At 42.9% G+C, this 23,354-nt stretch overlaps 1 protein-coding gene across 3 annotated transcripts in view; it reads left to right on the forward strand.

The window, feature by feature from the left end:
- The first annotated feature begins 926 nt into the window (after positions 1–926).
- TMEM171 (transmembrane protein 171) overlaps positions 927–23,354 on the forward strand; it is a 42,184-nt gene continuing 19,756 nt past the window's right edge. The window contains exons 1-4 of one of the 3 annotated variants that reach the window (XM_056552427.1): positions 927–989; positions 1,193–1,519; positions 9,449–9,534; positions 17,724–18,389. In XM_056552427.1, coding sequence (XP_056408402.1) covers positions 17,762–18,389 — 628 coding nt within the window. In that variant the 5' untranslated portion in view covers positions 927–989; positions 1,193–1,519; positions 9,449–9,534; positions 17,724–17,761. The remainder of the gene's footprint in view (positions 990–1,192; positions 1,520–9,448; positions 9,535–17,723; positions 18,390–23,354) is intronic. The other 2 variants (XM_056552428.1, XM_056552430.1) reach the window with 2 other exon arrangements.

Consider the following 23,354-nt stretch of genomic DNA (forward strand, 5'->3'; position numbering starts at 1 on the left):
AGTCCAAGGGTTTAGAATGGGACAATATTAATTGTGTGGCCCTACAGAATAAGACCCCCTTTACCCATCCATTGCCCAGCAGGCTTTCCCTTGAGCACGCACCAAAGGGAAACTGATGGTAGAACGGATCCCATTCATTCCCATTCACAAGTATGTCCAACCATCCGGGGTCCAAGTTAAGATGCCGAATGATTGGACATACCAGACGCTCCCTTGTCTGGTGTCCAGAAACAATGGACGCAGGATGCTATGCAACTGATGACAACTAATGCACGTTGTCATCACTTATGGCATCAGTTGCATCGAGATTAAAGGGGTTATCCAGGAAAACTTTTTTTTTATATATATATATATCAACTGGCTCCAGAAAGTTAAAGAGATTTGTAAGTTACTTCTATTAAAAAATCTTAATCCTTTCAGTACTTATGAGCTTCTGAAGTTTAGGTTGTTCTTTTCTGTCGAAATAATCTCTGAGGACACGTGTCTCGGGAACCGCCCAGTTTAGAAGAGGTTTGCTATGGGAATTTGCTTCTAAACCGGGCGTTTCCCGAGACACGTGTCATCAGAGATTACTTAGACAGAAAAGAACAACCTTAACTTCAGAAGCTCATAAGTACTGAAAGGATTAAGATTTTTATAATAGAAGTAATTTACAAATCTGTTTAACTTTCTGGAACCAGTTGATATATAAAAAAAAAAAAAAAAAAAAAAGTTTTTTCGTGGAATACCCCTTTAAGGCTCAGTTCCCTATGCTGGACACCGGACATATGTGAACCCAGCCTTATCCATTAAGTATGTTGTGTAGAAAATAAACCAGCTAAATGTTCAGCGCAGCTGCCAATTGGACAGATTACTGCATGCATCACAGTGGGCATTGGCTATGACATCACCACGGAACAAGTTTTTCTCCTGAAGCTTCCATGATATTTTCACTGAACGCAGCACCAGAAAGCCATTTTCGGTAGCTAAGCCTTCCTTTGTGTGAACAGGTTCGTCTAGGGGGTGCAAAAAGTTAAGATTTGGGAGCATTGCCATTGTGGGACAAATGCTGATATTTTATTTTATTAAATGTAAAATTTAAGAAAAAAATTATAACTGAAATTGTAAGTATAGCAAAAGTCAGTTTTCAGAAATGATTAAAGGGGTTATCCAGCAAAAATCCCTATACTAACCTCTTACTTGGTCCCCTTAGGCTCCAGTATTACCAATTCCAATCTCTGCCATGTTCCACTTTCTGGTGCCAGGAGTCAAGAATTCTGCCAACTCGATTTCCCCATTTATTTACCAATATATGTTCATTTATTAGATGAAAATAGGTTTCATCATCAGAAAAACTCTTTAAGCCATGTCTGAAGTGAATGGAGCTGGCCTCAGGCCCCTGCACAGCTGGGTGTCCAGGAGCACAGTGCACAGAGAAAACCAGTTGCAGGAATCACAGTGCGAATCCCAGAGGTCAGACCGCCAGCAATCATAATTGTGATACACAAGGAAATACCTCTTTGTCAGCAACTGACCACAAGTATGTCTGTTCAAAATATATATATATATTATATATATATATATATATATATATATATATATATATATATATATATACACACACACACACACACACACACAGCGACCCCTCGACTTATGATGGCCCCGACATATGATCATTTCAACATATGATGGCCTCTCAGAGCCCATCGTATGTTGAAGGCAGCATCAACATGATGCTGCTGGGTGTTGGGGCCATCGTACAAACAGCTATCTGACAGCGCTGACAACTTCAGCAATTGACAGTTGTTTAATGTCCCCGTGTGTCCCGTTCTGCCTCCTGTTACTCACATGCTGTCCTGCTAACTCATACAGGCTTCCACTGTGAGCTCCATGTAAGCCCCCCCCCCCCCCCCCAGTGCAGCCATAGCCAATAGCCTGCAGCATCTTGCTGCAGGCATCCAATGAGCTGCTGGCTGCCCTCCCCTTCCTTTCCCATAGAGCTGTAGTCGGCAGGATGGTAATAGGGGACTTTCTGTCCCCCCTGAAGGTATTTAAAGAACTGTACAGTACTGTATGCGATGTCACACATCACATACAATACATATACACACAATACACCCCATACATCAATGTTTCCCTATCAGTGTGCCTCTAGCTGTTGCAAAACTATAACTCCCAGCATGCCCAGACAGTCAATGGCTGTACATGCATGCTGGGAGTTGTAGTTGTGCAACAGCTGGAGGCACCCTGGTTTGTTAAACACTCCCCATACAATGGTCATCCCAGAACCAATTAGCAGTTTCCAATAGAGATATGTATTCAACATACAATGGTTCCAAGGCCCCAGAACCAATTACATTTTTACATAGACATATGTACTCGACATATGATGGTTCTCCTGGAACCAATTAATATCATATGTTGAGGGACCACTGTATATAAAACTCAACATATGTGTGTGTATGTATGTGTATGTGTATATGTGTGTATGTATGTGTGTGTGTATATGTGTGTATATGTATGTGTATGTGTATGTGTTCCACAAAAACTTCCAAACGGCTAAAGATATTAACATGAAACTTGGCACACATGTTACTTATGTCAACAACAAACATAGGATAGGTGATTTAACCCTTACTCACCCCCATTTGCCAGGGGCGGGGTTTATGTTTAAAGTCCCATACAAGTCAATGGGAAATATGTTACTGCATAACTTCCAAACGGCTGGAGATATTTCGATAATACTTGGTCACATGTTACTTATATGTCCACTTAAAATATAGGATAGTTAATTTAATCCTTAATTACCCCCCATTTGTGAGTGTCTGGGTTTTTGTTTAAAGTCCCATGCAAATCAATAGGAAATGTATGTTCTGACAATATCCATACGGCTGGATATATTTCAATACCTGGTACACATATTACAGGTCGGGATATGAGGTCGAGATAGGAGGACGGGATGGAGGTTGAGGTAGGAGGTTGGGATAGGAGGTCGGGATATGACAACAATATATGAGGACAGGATATGAAGTCAAAAGCTTCCTCTGTTGATTTTCCTCCACAACAAGGATTAGGAAGGAAAAACCGGGCAACGCCGGGTACTCAGCTAGTCTAGTATAAAAGTTAAACAAAAAAGCCCTGAAGGAGAGCCCTATGGATGGCAGGGACTCTTCCTGAGGAGACTTGGGAAGGGTACAGGACCATGTCCTGTATCGGGACACCGCACATGCATCAGAATTAATTTAAGAAAATATATTCTCTGATACTATACATAATTTAACTGTGAAACTCTGGCGGGGCCAACCACCATGTGCTGCCAAGCTTCCTGAGACAGTCCAAAGCCAGAGGGCCATCAGTAGATGATGCAGAAAGCCCCAAGATAAAATACTAACACATGACAGTAAGATGTTCTAGAATGCTCGGAACTTTCTTAGTATGTGGAGGCCACTGGGCGTTAGCAGGACGTACTTTGATTACTTTGTGACGCCAGGGCACCGTTTATACGAACCACGGTCAGAAGGTGGGAAGCAGTCTTCCTGGGCCAGACACGATGAGTCAAACACACCAACGTAAGGTTACGATTAACTGCTTTTACTGAGCTTAGTGAGTTGGTAGAAAAACAAACAGCTGGCCTTAGTGTGAGTGCAGCATACCCATTCTGAGCCGTGTGGTGCTTCTCACTGGACAGAATTATAGAATTTGAGGTTCTGGTAGTTAGGGTCCTTCCAAGGCACTGTAACTGATTCTGCAGGGACATGTCGTTCTCCCGTGAGTGACACTTGTAGGATGACCAGTAGTGAAGTAGGCCTCTGCTTAGGACACACGACACACAGCACATCTGAACTTAGCTGTTGCTCAGGAGCCTGGATGGAATTAGGCCGACTAACGTGGTGTGAACCAAGCCTCAGTCCTCAACCACGTGACAGCCACTTGTGCTGAGACACCACAAGTACAGCTTTTACATTATAAGCATAACAAACACTACAGGTACAGTACTGACTAGGCGACACCAAGCCTTTTTAATTGTGAATTCATCCCTGATCCATGAATGCAGATTACCTCAGCTCAAGGTTAGGGTGTGCCCAGTCTGTGCCTTAATGCACGTCTAGCCTGTTCCTGCTTCCCTGTACTTTAAGGATACATTCACACATTCATATTTTCTGCTGTAGATTTGCTGTAGGAGATTTTACTACCCATTAGGCTAGGTTCAGACTACAGAATTTCCGCCTTTCAAATTCTGCTTTGAAATTGCAGGCAGAAATTCTGCTTGCTAAAATGTATAGTGTAGTGAATGGGTTTCCGTTCACAAACTCACTTCGGAATTTCTGAAGCGGCATTTGTGAACTGAAAATCTGCTCGGAAATTTCCGCCTGAAGAATGGCGTTGCTCATTCTTCAGACAGAAATACTCGCGAAACACATTGCAGTCTATTGGAGACTGCAGTGTCCGCGCGGTCCTAGTGCCGACTGATTCAGTCAGCTCTGGCCGCACTCTGAATCTCCTGGCGGAAACTTTCTGCCCGGAGATTCCAGTGTGAACCTAGCCTTAAAGTCAACGGGAAGCATAATCTGCTGAAGCAAATCTGTGGCAGGAAATATGCACTTGTAAACTTTTCCTAAGGGTTGTCCTATTCAGATGAATGAGGCCTGCAGAAATCTGTGCACGCCCATTAAACCATTGACGTTCAAATAAACGGAATTGATTTTCAGTGTGTAATTAGTATAGGTGTTTTTTCTTTGCCATTTTTATCCAGTCTCTTTCATTACATGTCATGTGATTCTCTCATCATATGACTCAAGGAGTTCTATTGGAGAATTGGTAAAAATGCCAGAAAAAAAAAAATGCTGGTACCTGTGGTTCTTATCAGTTGTCAACGGTGCTACAAGTAATGTGGCAGTCCCATGTAACCCAGCCTTAGCTGCACATCCCTTTTATTAAAGGTTACCTCTCATCAAATAAACTTTTGATATATTTTAGATTAATGAATGTTGAATAACTTTCCAATAGCATGTTAATGAAAAATATGCTTCTTTCTATTGTATTTCTCCCGATCAGTCCTGTCAGCAAGCATTTCTGACTCATGCTGGAGTCCTAAACACTCAGAGCTGCCAGCCTGCTTTGTTCACAGCCAAACAGGCTGTGAACAAAGCAGGCTGACAGCTCTGAGTGTTCTCCTTTGTGAACAAAGCAGACTGGCAGCTCGTAGTGTTTAGGACTCCAGCATGAGTCTGAAATGCTTGCTGCCAGGACTGGTAGGGAGACCCCTAGTGGTCATTTCTTCAAAGTGGAAAATTAAATAGAAAGAAGCATATTTTTTAATAACATGCAATTGTAAAGTTATTCTGCATACATTAATCTATAATATATCAAAAGTTTTTTTTAATGGAGAGGCTGCTTGTGTTGGTACAGTAAACTGTTACTGTGATGTTTTGGTTGCGATGCCCTTGGTATTTGTTGTATGTGCAGATAACTAGACACAGAAACAAGGAGAAGGTGTAACATAATTTTACTTTTAAAACTTCAGAAGTAAACAGCAGTAACAGATTGTTTCACAAAACTCCTAGGCTGAAGGGTTTTCTATTGTGTGCAGAGGAGAGGCGTTCATTCTAATGTATCAGTAGCTAAATAATAAGTGGACCTGACTTAAGTCCCTCATTACAGTATAGCCTGACTTGTTCCATGACTCTAGGGCAATTCTAAGGGTCTATTCACATGTACAGTATTCTGCACAGATATGATGCGCAGGATTTGAAACTGTATTCATTCAGTTTACATTGAAATCTGTAGCAGAAAATCCTGCGCATCAAGTCTGCGCAGAATTACTGCGCAGAACTGTACTCCCTGATGCCGGGTCTTTTTAGGGGTGAGACTGAGGTTATTTTGAAGACTTGTGCACAGGATCCCATATCAATGGAGATAAGTCCCAGCTGGGGCATCCAGATTGGTATCCCCTTACTTGGAAATTGTTATTGCTCACCGGACCAGGACCTCAAGGCAAGTGACACCCTTTTTTTTGTGTGTGTGCCATCAGGCCCTTGATAACTTCTCCTGAAAGCTCCCTTCGTGAATGTAGTAGACACCTTGTCCACATGGGAGGGGCTAGGTGACAGATTTGCTCTCTCTCTCTTCGTTCTTTGATAGGCTTTAACCTACCTACACCTGACATGTAAATTAATCCATAGTGTATGTAAAATTACATTGTGTTTTTCTCCTCCCATAGGAGGGGAGAAAAAAAAATGCCAAAATTTCATGAGAAAAAAAAACGCTATTCCATCAGCATGCTGCAATTTTGGAAAACGGACAGCAAGCTTAAAAATGACATAACAGATAAAAAAAAAAAAAAAAAGAAATATCCCAAAAATCCGCCATTTGGTTTCATATTTGCCTAGTGAATCCTGACTAACATCTGACCAGAGTGTTTTTTGCCCAAAGAAATACCATACAGAGAGTATGAAGTTTTATGAGGCAAATATATATAAAAGTGTAATTCCAGCCTTACACAATTTTTGGTAGGTACAAACTAGGCATGTCCCGATACAGATACTAGTATTGGTATCTGGGCCAATACCCAGCATTTGCATGGTATTGGTGACTTGTTTAATGTCCCCGATACCAAGTCCGATACCTGCTGCAGTGCTGCCCCGTTCTCCTGTCCGCATCATTGTGTCCTATGGAGGAGCATGTGACACATACGTAACTCCACCTCCTCCACTGCGCCCAGCGTAATGCTATGGAGGAAGCAGAGCGACGTGTATGTCACGTGCGGACGGGAGAACGGGGCAGCGGAGCGGCAACACCCGTGCATGTGACACTACTGGTGTATACTACCATTGTCTACAAGGGGGGGGGGCGCATGCTGTATACAAGGGGGGACACTGTCTAGAGGGGGCTGCTGCTAATGTCTGCAACTATCTATTCTGCCTACAAGGGGATATTACCTACTAATAAAGGCAATCTTATAACAGAGTCACCTGCACTAACTTGAATTTATAGGTAGCTAGTGCAGGTGACCCGGTTTCTACCGCTGCTCACAGAGACCCCCCATGTCTGCGATCGGAGAAAATCGCATGTCAATTCAGAATTGGGAAGGCCACTAGGAAGGCCAAACTGCAACTCCCAGCATGCCCAGACAGCCAAAGGCTGTCTGGGCATGCTGGGAGTTGTAGTTTTGCAACATCTGGAGGGTCACAGTTTGGAGACCACTGTTACAGTCGTGCCCAAACGGTAGCCCTCCAGATGTTGCCAAACTACAACTCTCAGCATGCCTGGACTGCCCAGGCATGCTGGGAGTTTTAGTTCTGTAACATCTGTCCCTACAGATTTAGCAATTTTCATGAATTTTTTGAAAATTGCTGCTCTACTTTGAAGCCCTCTAATTTAAAAAAAAAAGTAAAAATATGTCCATTTCATGATGCCAACATAAAGTGGACATATTGGGGGAGATTTATCAAAGGATTTAGACTGGTTTTTCCTGTCTAAATTTGTCGCACAGAAAGTTGCAGTCTAAATATGTGCGACTTTTCTGCGACTTTTGCTCTAGAGGATTTTTAGAACATGATGCATGCTAGTCTATTTTAGACGGAAATGCATTGGAAAATGCATTGGTGCTGAATTTATCAAAAGCGGATTTTCAGCGACAAGTCGCATCGGCTGAAAGTACGCTGAAATGTCAGACCATGCTGGAGCAGGTTTATATATAGACTAAAGCATAGATCCCAAAGTCTGTGCGCAGAATTTATCAAGAGCCGTGCGCCTTTTAATAAATTAGGCGCACAATAGACCGGACTAACCCTCTGTAGTTTGGTCTAAACTGATGCGGGACATAGACAGCTTTGATAAATATCCGCCATGGCAAAATCACGGCATCCCGAACAGCTGTAGGACAGCAGGCATGTTTCTACCTTCCTCCTTGCCGTCCGATCGCTGAATGACTGCTCAGTGCCTGAGATCCAGGCATTAGCAGTCAAGCGGCAGAATTGATCAATGGTTTCCTATGATAAACCATTTTTCAATGTAAAAGATCAGTGTGTGCAGTGTTATAGCCCCCTATGGGAGCTATAACACTGCAAAAAAATAAAATAAAAAAATTTGAAGATCATCATTTAACCCGTTCCCTAATAAAAGTTTGAATCGCCCACCTTTCTCCATTTAAAAAAAAAAAAAAAAAAACTGTAAATAAAAATAAACACATGTGGTATCTCCACGTGCAAAAATGTCTGAACTATAAAAATATATTGTTAAACCGCACGGTCAATGGCTTACGAGCAAAAAAAAAAAAAAGTCTAAAATAGCGTATTTTTGGTCACTTTTTATATAATCAAAAAATGAATAAAAAGCGATCAATAAGTCCAATCAATACAAAAATGGTACAGCTAAAAACTTCAGATCATGGCGCAAAAAAATAAGCCCTCATACCGCCCCATATGCAGAAAAATAAAGTTATAGGGGTCAGAATGACAATTTTAAACGTATAAATTTCCCTGCATGTAGTTATGATTTTTTCCAGAAGTACGAGAAAATCAAACCTATATAAGTAGGGTATCATTTTAATCGTATGGACCTACAGAATAAAGGGAATGTGTCATTTTCACCGAAAAATTTACTGTGTAGAAGCGGAAGCCCCCAAAAGTTACAAAAGGGTGTTTTTTCTTCCATTTTGTTGCACAATGAGGTTTTTTTTCTGCTTCACCATAGATTTTTGGGTAAAATGACTGAGGTCATTACAAAGTAGAATTGGTGGCGCAAAAAATAAGCCATCATATGGATTTTAAGGTGCAAAATTGAAAGGGTTGTGATTTTTTTTAAAGTAAGGAGGAAAAAAATAAAAGTGCAAAAACCCCCAAGGGGGTTAAGGGGTTATGTATAGCAGCAACTTGCAATCCACAAGAGAGTGTTTCCCAACCAGGGTGCCTCCAGCTGTTGCAAAACTACAACTTCCAGCATGCCCAGACAGCCGAAGGCTGTCTGGGCATGCTGGGATTTGTAGTTTTGCAACAGCTGGAGGCACCCTGGTTGGGAAACTCTGTCTTATGGATTGCAGCGGTCTCTGCAAAAAAATAATTAAAAAATGGCTCTGTGTAACATAAAAACTGGGGAAGGAGAGCAAAAATAAAAATCAGAATTTGTTTTAATGGAGAAATCATAAGCGCATGGCTTTGTATACTGGGGGAATTGGCATGATTTGAATTAGAAGAAAGCACTTGTTCATCTCACCTTTTGCACACATACCTGGCCTGCACTAGTTACACAATCTAATACCTGCATTGAGCCTCTGGTGTCTCCTTTATGGCTGATGGAGGCTTTATGACAGCTCCCACTGGCTTTATTAGAATGTTTGCACCACCCAGGTGACTGGTGATTCAGGTGCACCTGCCTGTTCTATTGGTCAGTGGGTGGGGAGCACCTTCACACACCCTTTGCTGTAGCTTTGCTGTGATCAGGTGTTCCTGTCTACCTCTACTGCCAGGTACATTCAGCTCAGGTAAGAGGGGATCCTGCTCCTGTTTGAGGATGAACACTCCATGGATTTAAGCCTAGCCCAGCTCCTATAAGGTAAGATCTAGCCTGAAACATCAGGAAGCAGTAGGATGCAGAACTATACTTCCTAATTATTGCTGTGCCCTCTACCCTGAGCTATGAAAGTACAGACTGTCTGTAACAAAGTATCAGCCTATTGTATCTGATCACTTACACCAACTGTAGAAACATTTCTAAAATATATTTAATCCAATAATTTGCACTATATGATTCTACAGCAGGAAGTTACATGTACTTCTAGGACTTCGGCTGTCTGGGCATGCTGGGAGTTGTAGTATTGCAACAGCTGGAGGCACCCTGGTTTGGAAACACTGTCTTATGGATTGCAGCTGTTTCTGCAAAAAAAAAAAAAAAAAAAAAAAAAAAATATATATGTGTGTGTGTATATGGCTCTGTGTAATGTAAAAACTGGGGAAGGGGAGAAAAGATTAAAATCCAGAATTTGTCCGGGCATGCTGGGAGTTGTAGTTTTGCAACAGCTGGAGGCACTCTGGCTGGGAAACACTATATCTTATGGATTGTAGTGGTCTCTGCAAAAAAAAAAAAAGGCTCTGTGTAATGTAAAAACTGGGGAAGGGGAGCAAAAATAAAAATCTGAATTTGTCCTGGAATGCTGGGAGTTGTAGCTTTGCAACAGCTGGAGGCACTCTGGTTGGGAAACACTGTTTTATGGATTGCAGCAGTCTCTGCAAAAAAAATAAAATAAAATATGGCTCTGTGTAATGTAAAAACTGGGGAAGAGGAGAAAAAATTAAAATCAGAATTTGTCCGGGCATGCTGGGAGTTGTAGTTTTGCAACAGCTGGAGGCACTCTGGTTGGGAAACACTATATCTTATGGATTGTAGTGGTCTCTGCAAAAAAAAAAAAGGCTCTGTGTAATGTAAAAACTGGGGAAGGGGAGAAAAGATTAAAATCTGAATTTGTCTGGGCATGCTGGGAGTTGTAGCTTTGCAACAGCTGGAGGCACTCTGGTTGGGAAACACTGTCTTATGGATTGCAGCAGTCTCTGCAAAAAAAAAAAAAAAAAAAAAATATATATATATATATATATATATATATATATATATATATATATATATATATATATATATATATATATATATATATGGTTCTGTGTAATATAAAACTGGGGAAGGGGAAGTTTTTGCTCCCAGATTTTTTGCAGACTTTTGCCGATCACGCTCGTATTGTTTATGCAGTGTGAACATATTGTTGGCGCATCTTTTTTTTTTCTTTTCTTCCCCCACTGAGTTTAATAAATGAACTGTTAACAATGTAGCAAACAAAAACCAAAATAAATAAATAACAATATAAAATAAACATTTTTTAATTATAGGATAATTAGGGTCCTTATAAATGCCAGGTTCACCAATTCCTTATGTGCATAGGATCAGCTCTTTCTCTGTCATTGTATGAACGGTTTTGCACATCTTTGCATCTGTATTATAGGGGACATATATCATTAATGCAGTCAGAGTGGGTTTCCACTTGGCAGTGTTATCTGGATTACTGCTACTGTAGTTTTTGAGCCAAAGTCCGAAATGTACTCAAAAGGAGTGGGACTTATACTTCTCCTTCCTACTGGATCCACTTCTGGCTTTGACTCAAAAACTGCAGTGTTGGGTTTTCCCCCAAAAAACTACCAATTGGAAACTAAGCCTAAGGGTACGTTCACACGGCGGATTTTCTGCAATTGCGCGGAAATTCCCTTCAGCAAATCTGATCTGGCGGCGTTCACTGCATTTACTTCTGAGTTGCTAAGTGGCATATAGAGGAAATGACAATGTGATCTGCCTCGCTGTGGACTCTCAGCAGGAAGATGTAGAATGATATGGTAGCATTATGAGCAGCCAGGTGTATATCTATACCTTAAGCCCTTAAGCCTCAGGAAGCTTATACCTGACAGTGATGTGCACAGGGGTGTACCTAGAGCATTTGGCACCCGGGGCGGACCCTTTGTTTGGCACCCCCTTAACCCCTTAAGGACCAGGCCATTTTACACCTTAGGACCAGAGTGTTTTTTGCACATCTGACCACTGTCATTTTAAACTTTAATAACTCTGGAATGCTTTTAGTTATCATTCTGATTCTGAGAGTGTTTTTTCGTGACATATTCTACTTTAACATAGTGGTAACATTTTGAGGTAACTTGCATCCTTTCTTGGTGAAAAATCCCAAAATTTGATGAGGGAAAATTTTAAAATTTTGCATTTTTCTAACTTTGAAGCTTGTAAGGAAAATGGATATTCCAAATAAAAATTTTTTTGGATTCACATATACAATATGTCTACTTTATGTTTGCATCATAAAATTGACGTGTTTTTACTTTTGGAAGACACCAGAGGGCTTCAAAGTTCAGCAGCAATTTTCCAATTTTTCACAAAATTTTCAAACTCACTATTTTTCAGGGACCAGTTCAGGTTTGAAGTGGATTTGAAGGGTCTTCATCTTAGAAATTCCCCACAAATGACCCCATTATAAAAACTGCACCCCCAAAGTATTAAAAATTACATTCAGTCAGCGTTTTAACCCTTTAGGTGTTTCACAGGAATAGCAGCAAAGTGAAGGAGAAAATTCACAATCTTCATTTCTTACACTCGCATGTCCTTGTAGACCCAATTTTAGAATTTTTACAGGGGGTAAAAGGAGAAAATGTATACTTATGTTTGTAGCCCAATTTCTCTCGAGTAAGCACATACCTCATATGTCTATGTAAATTGTTCGGCGGGCTCATAAGCGAAGGAGCGACAAGGGGATTTTGGAGAGTACGTTTTTCTGAAATGGTTTTTGGGGGGCATGTTGCATTTAGGAAGCCCCTATGGTGCCAGAACAGCAAAAAAAAAAAAAAAAAAACATGCCATACCATTTTGGAAACTAGACCCCTTGAGGAACGTAACAAGGAATAAAGTGAGCCTTAATACCCCACAGGGGTTTCACGACTTTTGCATATGTAAAAAAGATATTATTTTTTTCACTAAAATGTGTGTTTCCCCCCCCAAATTTCACATTTTTGCAAGGGTTAATAGCAGAAAAGACCCCCAAAATTTGTTACCCCATCTCTTCTGAGTATGGAAATACCCCATGTGTGGACGTCAAGTGCTCTGCTGGCGCACTACAATGCTCAGAAGAGAAGGAGCGCCATTGAGCTTTTGGGAAAACATTTTTGGAATGGAAATCAGGGGCCATGTGCGTTTACAAGGCCCCCTGTGGTGCCAGAACAGTGGATCCCCCCACATGTGTCCCTATTTAGGAAACTACACCCCTCACACAATTTAATAAGGGGTGCAGTGAGTATTTACACCCCACTGGTGTTTGACAGATCTTTGGAACAGTGGGCTGTGCAAATGAAAAAATAAATTTTTCATTTTCACGGACCACTGTTCCAAAAATCTGTCAGACACCTGTGAGGCATAAATGGTCACTGTACCCCTTATTACATTACGTGAGGGCGGTAGTTTCCAAAATGGGTTCACATGTGGGTATTTATTTTTTTGCGTTTATGTCAGAACTGCTGTAAAATTGGCCACCCCTGTGAAAATCACCAATTTAGGCCTCAAATGTACATGGTGCGCTCTCACTCCTGAGCCTTGTTGTGCGCCCGCAGAGCATTTTACACCCACATATGGGGTATTTCTGTACTCAGGAGAAATTGCGTTACAAATTTTGGGGGTCTTTTTTTCTTTTTAACGCTTGTGAAAATAAAAAGTAAAGGGCAACACCAGCATGTTAGTGTAATTTTTTTTTATTTTTTTACACTAACAAGCTGGTGTAGCCCCCAACTTTTCCTTTTCATAAGGGGTAAAAGGAGGAAAAGCCCCCCAAAATTTGTAGTGCAATTTCCCCTGAGTACGAAGATGCCCTAAACTGTTAACCTTGATATACGTCAGGGCTCCGAAGTGAGAGAGCTCCATGTGCATTTGAGGACTAAATTAGGGATCGCATAGGGTGGACATAGGGGTATTCTACACCAGTGATTCCCAAACAGGGTGCCTCCAGCTGTTGCTAAATTCTGAGCATGCCTGGACAGTCAGTGGCTGTCCGGAACTGCTGGGAGTTGTTGTTTTGCAACAGCTGGAGGCTCCATTTTGGAAACACTGCCATACAATACGGTTTTCATTTTTTATTGGGGGGGGGGGGGGGGGGGGGAGAGACAGTGTATGGGGGTGTATATGTTGTGTTTTATGCTTTATTATGTGGTAGTGTAGTGTTTTTTAGGGTACATTTGCACTGGCGTGTTACTGTGAGTTTCCCGCTAGGAGTTTGAGCTGTGGCGAAAAATTTGCCGCAGCCCAAACTTGAAGCAGGAAACTTACTGTAAACCTGCCTGTGTGAATGTACCCTGTACGTTCACATGGGGGGGGGGGTGGGGGGGGGGGGGGGGGGGGCAAACCTCCAGCTGTTTCAAAAGTACAACTCCCAGCATGTACTGACAGACCTTGCATGCTGGGAGTTGCACTTTTGCAACAGCTGGAGACAGACTGGTTGGAAAACCTTCAGTTAGGTTCTGTTACCTAACTCCCAGCATGTACTGATCGCCGAAGGGCATGCTGGGAGATGTAGTTATGCAATAGCTGGAGGTACGCAACTACAACTCCCAGCATGCCGAGACAGCTAATTGCTGTTTGGACATGCTGGGATTTGCAGTGCAACATCTGGAGGGCTACAGTTTTAGAGAACACTGCAAAGTGATCTCCAAACTGTGGTCCTCCAGCTGTTGCAAAACTACAATTCCCAACATGTCCAGACAGCAAACAGTTGTTTGGGCATGCTGGGAGTTGTAGTTTTGCAAGATCTGGAGGGCTACAGTTTAGGGACCACTTTGCTGTTGCAAAACTACATATTCCAACATGCCCCAAACAGCTGTCTGGGCATGCTGGGAGTTGTAGTTTTGCAACATCTGGAGGGCTACAGTTAGAGACCACTGTATAATGGTCTCAAACTGTACCCTGCAGATGTTGCTAGGCAACTCACCAGGTTCCGTCGGATCCAGCCTCACGTCATCGCCGCCCGCCGATCTCCGTCGCCCGCAGCCTCCGTCGCCCGACGGGATCGGTAAGTGGATCTTCGGCGCCGGGAAAACGAAAGTTAACCCCCCCCCCCCCCCCCCCCGCCCCCGATCTGCTATTGGTGGTCGCGTCTAGACCACCAATAGCAGGGATAGGAGGGGTGGCACCCCTGCCACCTCACTCCTATCGCTTCAGGGGGATCCTGGGTGTCTTAGACACCCGCGATCCCCCCCCCTACATTCCGGGTCACCGACTCACTATAGACCCGTAATGACCCGGAATCGCGCAAATCGCAAGTGGGAATTCACTTGCAATTTGCCGCGATCGCCGACATGGGGGGGGGGTCTGATGACCCCCCCTGGGCATTTGTACGGGATGCCGCTGAATGATTTCAGCAGGCATCCCGGTCCGATCCCCCGCCCAGCGCACGGCAGGGACAAGAACTGCCCATGACGTAACTGTACGTCCTTGGTCCTTAAGACCCAGGGTGTCGGGAAATAATGTTATGTCATGGGTCCTGTAGGGGTTAATTATACCCCCTCCCTACCCCCCTCCTCCCCCCCCCCCGTAATTACACCCCCTTTGAGGAGCAGATTGACAACACTCGGGGCCCACGGACCAAAGAAGTGCAAGGGCCCCTACTAGGCTCTGCAGCTCGTCAATCTTCTGCCACGCCCCTATTCAACCTAAATCCCACACACAATAAACTAAAATTTATATATATAAGAAACACTTTAACATAGGTAAATTTCAATGACCAATAATACTGGTATACAAGGAGTAAATATATACCACCACACAATAACTGGATAATACCGCCATACTGTACTGAATAAAACCACTATACACAGACCAGTATACTATAAAGAAGCTGTATACAATATAAGTGATTATATACAGGACCATATGGCGGTAGATATCAGCTGTACACAGGATGTGTATACCATATAAGTGATTACAGTTACATTTTGGGACTCACAATTACGTCTTTTCTGATCAGTGGCGTCCTCTTCCTTTTCTTCTCCATCCAGATAAGACCACCATGTGGATCTCTTAACATCTGCAGGAAGTACGTGTCAGACTCTGCATATATTCAGTGCCCTCCCCTCCTCTACACAATCTTTTCATCTATAGGCCCACAAACTGTAATAATGCCCTCCTTGGTGTCCTGCACAGTAAACGGGCAGGTAGGTAGGTAGCCAGGTAACTAGGTAGGTAGATCAGGAAGCCAGATATGTAGGTAGGTGACAAGTTGGGTAGGTAGGGGGCTAGCTAGGTAGTTAGGCAGCCATGTATGAAGGCCAGGTATCTATATAGTTAGGTAGCTGGGTATGTAGGTAAGTAGTTAGGCATCCAGGTATAAAGTTAGGTAGCCCCCCTTCCCTGTAGGTATAGACAGCAGCGTTAAACCCCCTTCCCAATAGGTATAGGAACAGAGTTAACCTCCCTTTCTCCTTAGGTATAGGCAGCATATTCCCCCCACCCCCTTTCCCTGTAGATATAGGCAGAGTTAAAACCCCCCTCCCCCGGTTTTCCATAGGTATAGGCAGAGTTAAATCCTTTTTTTCCCATAGGTATAGGCAGATCCCCCCCCCCCTTCCCTATTGGTATAGGCAGAGCTACCTTCCCCCCCCCTCTTTCCCATAGGTATATGCAGTTACACCCCCCCTCTTTCCCATAGGTATATGCAGTTACACCCCCCCCCTCTTTCCCATAGGTATATGCAGTTACACCCCCCCCCCCTCATTCCCATAGGTATATGCAGTTACACGTCTCCTCTGTGTAGCTGCAGATGCGGCTCACACAGAGGAGACACCTTCTCCTGTATGTGCGTGTATCGCGCATGCAGGAGAATGTAGCGCTGTCTGCTGGGGATCTGGGACGAGTGTCCCAGATCCTCAGTAGTGGTGGCGGCGGGTCAGGCCGCCCCCCCCCCCCCCCCCCTTAGTATGCCACTGGATGTGCATGTGTACTGTATGTTTCTATACCACACTCATATGCTTTATTTTAAATCTAATAGATTTCTACATTTAGGGTAGGGTCACACACGCCATATTTTGCTGCATATTTTCTGCAACTGATTTTGCTGCCCATAGACTGTGATTTGTAGAAATTTACGCAGCAAAATACGGCACATGGGACCCTACCCACAAACTGTAAAATCAGTATGGCTACAATGTTCACATATTCAGCTTAGCTGAAAGGGACTTGTAAGCTTATGTTAATATCATATGTCACTACATACTCCTCCCCTAAAACTAATGTCAGTGCCACTATGTATAGAGGATAACCTTGGCCTGGATTTTCTCATTAAAGGGGTACTTGGGTGAAGGAAAAAAAAAATATATATAATAATAATAATATATATATATAATTTTTTTTTTTTTTTTTTAAATCAACTGGTGCCAGAAAGTTAAACTGATTTGTAAATTACTTCTATTTAAATACATAGGGGGAGATTTATCAAAACCTGTCCAGAGGAAAAGTTGCCCAGTTGCCCATAGTAACCAATCAGATCGCTTCTTTCATTTTTAACAAGGCCTCTGCAAAATGAAAGAAGTGATCTGATTGGTTGCTATGGGCAACTGGGCAACTTTTCCTCTACACAGGTTTTTATAAATCCCCAGTATCCTTGCAGTTCTTATCAGCTGCTGTGTGCTACAGAGGAAGTTGTATTTCTTTCTGGAGTCCTTTTCAGTCTGACCACAGTGCTCTCTGCTGACACCTCTGTCCATGTCAGGAACTGTCCAGAACAGGATAGGTTTGCCATGGGGATTTTCTCCTACTCCAGACCATTCCTGACATGGACAGAGGTGGCAGCAGAGAGCACTGTGGTCAGACAGAAAATTAAAAAAAAGAGCATTTCCTCCGTAGTATACACCAGCTGATAAGTACTGGAAGGATTGAGCTCTTTAAATAGAAGTAATTTACAAATCTGTTTAACTTTCTGGAGCCAGTTGATCTATAAAAATATGTTTATCACTGGAGTACCCCTTAAAAGCAAAGTAATATCAAAGATTTCCAATCTCTTTATTTTTTCCTGGAAATCCAGTTCATGACCAACTCCGCTTTAGATATTATGATGTAGCATCTTTTAGGTCTTTTGACCATATGGCGTCTTTTGAGATCTGTCTTCTGTAATGCCTGTGTGGGTTCTTTTATTGTATAATACACTTATTTTCTTTCTGTTCTGTCAGAATCTCTTTGGAAGAAGATAGCGGCACCGTCTTCTGTAATGGAGACCTCGCACTGCATCAGGCATGGGACAAACCCTTATGCCACAGTCAGCAGACTCATATTCCTTATGTATTTATTTGGAGGGGTGTTCTTCTGCGCTGGATTCCTTTTATCGGTCTATGTGTTTCAGGCCTGCAAAGTTGGTGTCCAGGACTACTGCACCACCACTTTTAAAGTCTTGGGACCTTCAGTGGCCGTGTTAGGACTGGCATCTGTTGTATTGGCAAAATCTAGATCAAGGATGGAAGCCACTAGACGGCCATTACCGGATGGAATAACTGATCCGGATCACTTATTTCTCTTTGGAGAAAGCAGACAGTTTTTTCAATGTTTAATATTTGGAGTTTTGATGGTGACTTGTGGGGTACTTGTCAGCATTTTAGGTGCCTGGATACCTGGTTGTAAAGAATCTTTCCCTGATCAAAACATTACTGGCTCCAGCACAAACAGAACCTGTGGACTCCTGTCTCTGCAGATATTGGGGCCCGTGATTATTCTCATTGGATTGGGTTTTTTTGTGATGGGACATTTTAAGAAAAAGCGTCATCGTCTAAATCATGAGGATCCGGTCAATGATGAGGAGCAGCCCCAGGCACCACGAGATGGCCAATTTCACGTTACTGTTGGTGAGTAAATTCTCTGTTGTATTGTGAAGTAACTCAGAAAGCCATGACAGAGCCTTGTAATCCTGCTGGGCCCAAGTAGGCGATGTATAATACAACCATTCTCTGTTTGTTGTCCATTAAAGGGGTATTCTGCTGGAAAACATTTTTATTTTTTTATAATCAACTGGTGCCAGAAAGTTATACATTTGTGAATTACTTCTATTTAAAAATCTCAATCCTTCCAGTACTTATCAGCTGCTAAATGCTCTAGAGGAAGTTCATTTCTTTTTGAATTTCCTTTCTGCCTGACCACAGTTCTCTCTGCTGACACCTCTGTCCATTTTAGGAACTGTCCAGAGCAGGATAGTTTTTTTTTTTTGCTCGGGACAGTTCCTGAAATGGACAGAGGTGTCAGCAGAGAGCACTGTGGCCAGACAGAAAGTAAATTCGAAAAGAACTTCCTCTAGAGCATATAGCAGTTAAGTACTGCACGGATTAAGATTTTCAAATGGAAGTAATTTACAGATCTGTTTAACTTTCTGGCACCAGTTTATTTAAATAAATAAATAAATAAAAAAAAATGTTTTCCAGCAGAGCTCCCCTTTAAATTGCTATGTAATGCTCAGCCCACCCAAACCCTACACTGGACATTACAGGGTGAATACGTTTTGCCCGTATTGTGTTTCCACCATATTCACAGGATATGTCTTAAATGACTGGTAGATGTAGGCCCCACTTCAAGGACCTGCTCTATTCTACAAGGAACCACAAGCCTCCATCCCACCTGATGATGGAGCCGCTAGCTGTTGTATCCAGGTGGAGACAGAATGGAGAGGTAGCCGTGCGTGTCAGCTGTCGTCTCTATTCCTTTCTTTGGAAGCCACAGAAACAGCCGAGTAGGTTTATTATACTGTTTCTGTTACTACTATAGAAATAAATGGAGAGTGGTATGCACACATGTGACTACTTGTCTATTCTTTGGGCAGCCACTTCCCCAGGTATGATGAGGTTTGAAGGAGCTGCCTTCTGGAGATAGGTATATGCTCAGAGGTGGGATATATCATAAATAGCTAAAGTGGGAATACCCCTTTTAAATATAGTCAGCAATAACAATTTTCCCGTCTTTGAGATTTGAGCCCTTGTCAGTTTCAAAGTGAATCTGTCAGCTGTATTTGCTGCTAAGAGCTTCAAATACCAGTGGATAGCTGTAGGGGTATAAAAGAAAACTCTACCTTTCCTGGATTGATGGCTATAATAGAAGTTTTCGAACTACACTGCTCAAAAAAATAAAGGGAGGAAAAAAAGCAAATTGGACATAATGTCACACCGAACTCCAAAAATGGTCTGGACAAAATTATTGGCACCCTTAACTTAATATTTGGTTGCACACCCTTTGGTAAAAATAACTGAAACCAGTCGCTTCTTACAACCATCAATAGGCTTCTTATACCTCTCAGCCGGAACGTTGGACCACTCTTCATTTTGTAAACTGCTCCAAGTCATCTGGAAGGGCGCCTTTTCCCAACAGCAATTTTAAGATCTCTCTAAAGGTGTTCAATGGGATTTACATCTGGACTCATTGCTGGTCACTTCAGAACTCTCCAGCGCTTTGTTGTCATCCGTTTCTGCTGGAAGACCCAAGATCTCGGACGCAAACCCAGCTTTCTGACACTGGGCTGTACAGTGTGACCCAAAATCCATTGGTAATCCTCAGATTTCATGATGCCTTGCACACATTCAAGGCACCCAGTGCCAGAGGCAGCAAAACAACCACAAAACATCATTGAACGTCCACCATATTTCACTGTAGGTACAGTGTTTTTTACTTTGTTGGCCTCATTCCGTTTTAAACAGTAGAATGATGTGCTTTACCAAAAAGCTCTATCTTGGTCTCATCTGTCCACAAGACATTTTCCCAGAAGGATTTTGGCTTACTCAAGTTCATTTTGGCAAAATGTAATCTTGCTTTTTTTATGTCTGTGTGTCAGCAGTGGGGTCCTCCTGGGTCTCCTGCCATAGCGTTTCATTTCATTTAAATGTCGACGGATAGTTCGCTCTGACACTGATGCCCCCTGCGCCTGCAGGACAGCTTGAATATCTTTGGAACTTGTTTGGGGCTGCTTATCCACCATCTGGGCTATACTGCGTTGACACCTTTCATCAATTTTTTTCTTCCGTCCACGCCCAGGGAGATTAGTTACAGTGCCATGGGTTGAAAACTTCTTGATAATGTTGCGCACTGTAGACAAAGGCAAATCTAGATATCTGGAGATGGACTTGTAACCTTGAGATTGTTAATATTTTTCCCCAATTTTGGTTCTCAAGTCCTCAGACTGTTTTCTTCTCCTCTTTCTGTTGTCCATGCTTAGTGTGGCGCACTCACAGACACACAATGCAAAGACTAAGTGAACTTCTATCCTTTTTATCTGCTTTAAGGTGTGTTTTTTTTTTTTATATTGTCCACACCTGTTACTTGCCCCAAGTGAGTTTAAAGGAGCATCACATGCTTGAAACAATCTTATTTTTCCAAAATTTTGAAAGGATGCCAATAATTTTGTCCAGACCATTTTTTGGAGTTTGGTGTGACATTATGTCCAATTTGCTTCTTTCCTCCCTTTTTTTGGTTTAGTTCCAATACACACAAAGGGAATAAATGTGTGTAGCAAAATATGTGTTACTGCAATCCTTTTCTGTGAGAAATGCTTAATTTTCTAAAAAAATTTCAGGGGTGCCAACATTTATGGCCATGACTGTATGTGCATATATATCTAGGTGTCCTCTGCGCCAGTGTATACTATTTTTAATACAATTTGCACTTTGGGCAGCAGATTCCATAGCACCGGGGGAACCTCATAAATAGATCTGAATGAATGAACTAATCGTATGAAATTGCTGACAACAAAATCACACAAATTGTCAATGGAAATCAAATTTATCAACCCATGGAGGTCTGGATATGGAGTCACATAGCTATCACGCCCCCTCCCGTAGGCTTGCATTGAGGGGCGGAGCGTGACGTCACACGTGGGCGGAGGCGTGACGTCACAAGCCGCCGGCCCTGCGGTCGACCGTAATCAGACCCGGAGCAAACACGCTGTGGGACTCCAGTGATCGGGCATCTTATCCCCTATCCTTTGGATAGGGGATAAGATGTGTAAGCACCAGAGTACCCCTTTAATGCTCTATGCACCAATGTTTGGGGAATACTACTATGGGATAGTTTGTAAGGTTGGTATGAGTAGGCCTTTAAAGGAGGCAAAAGTTCTTCAACGTTAAGTAGTGAAAACATGAAATATTAGCTTGAAGGGAATGTCCTCCTGTTTTTAATTGTTACATTATTTCATTTCAAGTCCATAGCAGAAAAAAAATTGTTTTTTTTTATAGTGTACCTGTTGTCAACAAACTTTTTATATAATGTAGATAATTCCATTTTATGTATATTTGTAATATACATTGGTTAAAAAATATGTACATTTTTGTCCCTGTAGCTATTGTCTGTGTATCTCTGTGAGGAGACCAAATACAGGAAGTGAGGGAGGACAAGCAGGGCTCTGTACACTGAGGACAAGCGGGGCTCTGTACACTGAGGACAAGCGGGGCTCTGTGCACTGAGGACAAGCGGGGCTCTGTGCACTGAGGACAAGCGGGGCTCTGTGCACTGAGGACAAGCGGGGCTCTGTGCACTGAGGACAAGCGGGGCTCTGTGCACTGAGGACAAGCGGGGCTCTGTGCACTGAGGACAAGCGGGGCTCTGTGCACTGAGGACAAGCGGGGCTCTGTGCACTGAGAACAAGCAATATACACACATTTTTTTAACCAATGTACGATATATTACAAACATACATATAATGTTGTTATCTGCATTAGATAAAGTTTTCGTTGAGGACAGGTACACTTTAAACAAACTTTTCTTGGATTGCCATAATGTTCTACAGTCTCCATAAAGAAGAAACCATTTTACAATTATATATTTTATCTTTTTTATACCATGAGCTGATCTGCGACCTCCTCTCTAGTAGAAATACAGTACCGTGTTAAACGAATAAAGGTGACAAACTTTATTACAGTATCATTGTATGCTATGGAGTAGTAAGAGCACACGGATACTGATGGTTTATGGCTCAGTGAGCTATAAGGACTGTGTGCTGCATTACAGTTCCTTTTGTCATCCTAGTGAAGAATAACTTTGTAATATGTACCGTATTTTTCGCCGTATAAGACGCACTTTTTCTTCCCCAAAACTGGGGGGAAAAAGTCGGTGCGTCTTATACGGCGAATACACACCTATCGCGGCGGTCCCTGCGGCCATCAACGGCCGGGACCCGCGGCTAATACAGGACATCACCGATCGCGGTGATGCCCTGTATTAACCCTTCAGACACGGCGATCAAAGCTGACCGCCGCGTCTGAAGGGAAAGTGACACTAACCCGGCTGTTCAGTCGGGCTGTTCGGGACCGCCGCAATTTCACCGCGGCGGTCCCGAACAGCCCGACTGAATAGCCGGGTTAGTGCTTACAGGACACCGGGAGGGACCTTACCTGCCTCCTTGGTGTCTGCTCCGTGCCGGGATCCCCTGTATGCCGGCGCTCTCCTTCCTCGTCATCACGTCGTCGCGTACGTACGTCGGCGTGCGTAACGACGTGATGGCGGCGACGGAGAGCGAGGATACCCGGCCGGCAGCAGAGACGTTCCGGAACGACGGGAACACGGTGACAGCGATGGAGCGACATTCAGGGCAGCGGTGACGGGTCCGGAGCGGCGGGGACACGTGAGTATTACCTCCTCCTGCAGTGGTCTTCAATCTGCGGACCTGCAGATGTTGTAAAACTACAACTCCCAGCATGCCCGGACAGCCAACGGCTGTCCGGGCATGCTGGGAGTTGAAGTTTTGCAACATCTGGAGGACCGCAGGTTGAAGACCACTATTGGGTTCAAAATCTTTATTTTTTAAGATTTTGCCCCTAAAAATTGGGTGCGTCTTATAC

This window comes from Hyla sarda, chromosome 1 (genome assembly GCF_029499605.1).
Source record: "Hyla sarda isolate aHylSar1 chromosome 1, aHylSar1.hap1, whole genome shotgun sequence".
Classification (NCBI taxonomy): Eukaryota; Metazoa; Chordata; class Amphibia; order Anura; family Hylidae; genus Hyla; species Hyla sarda.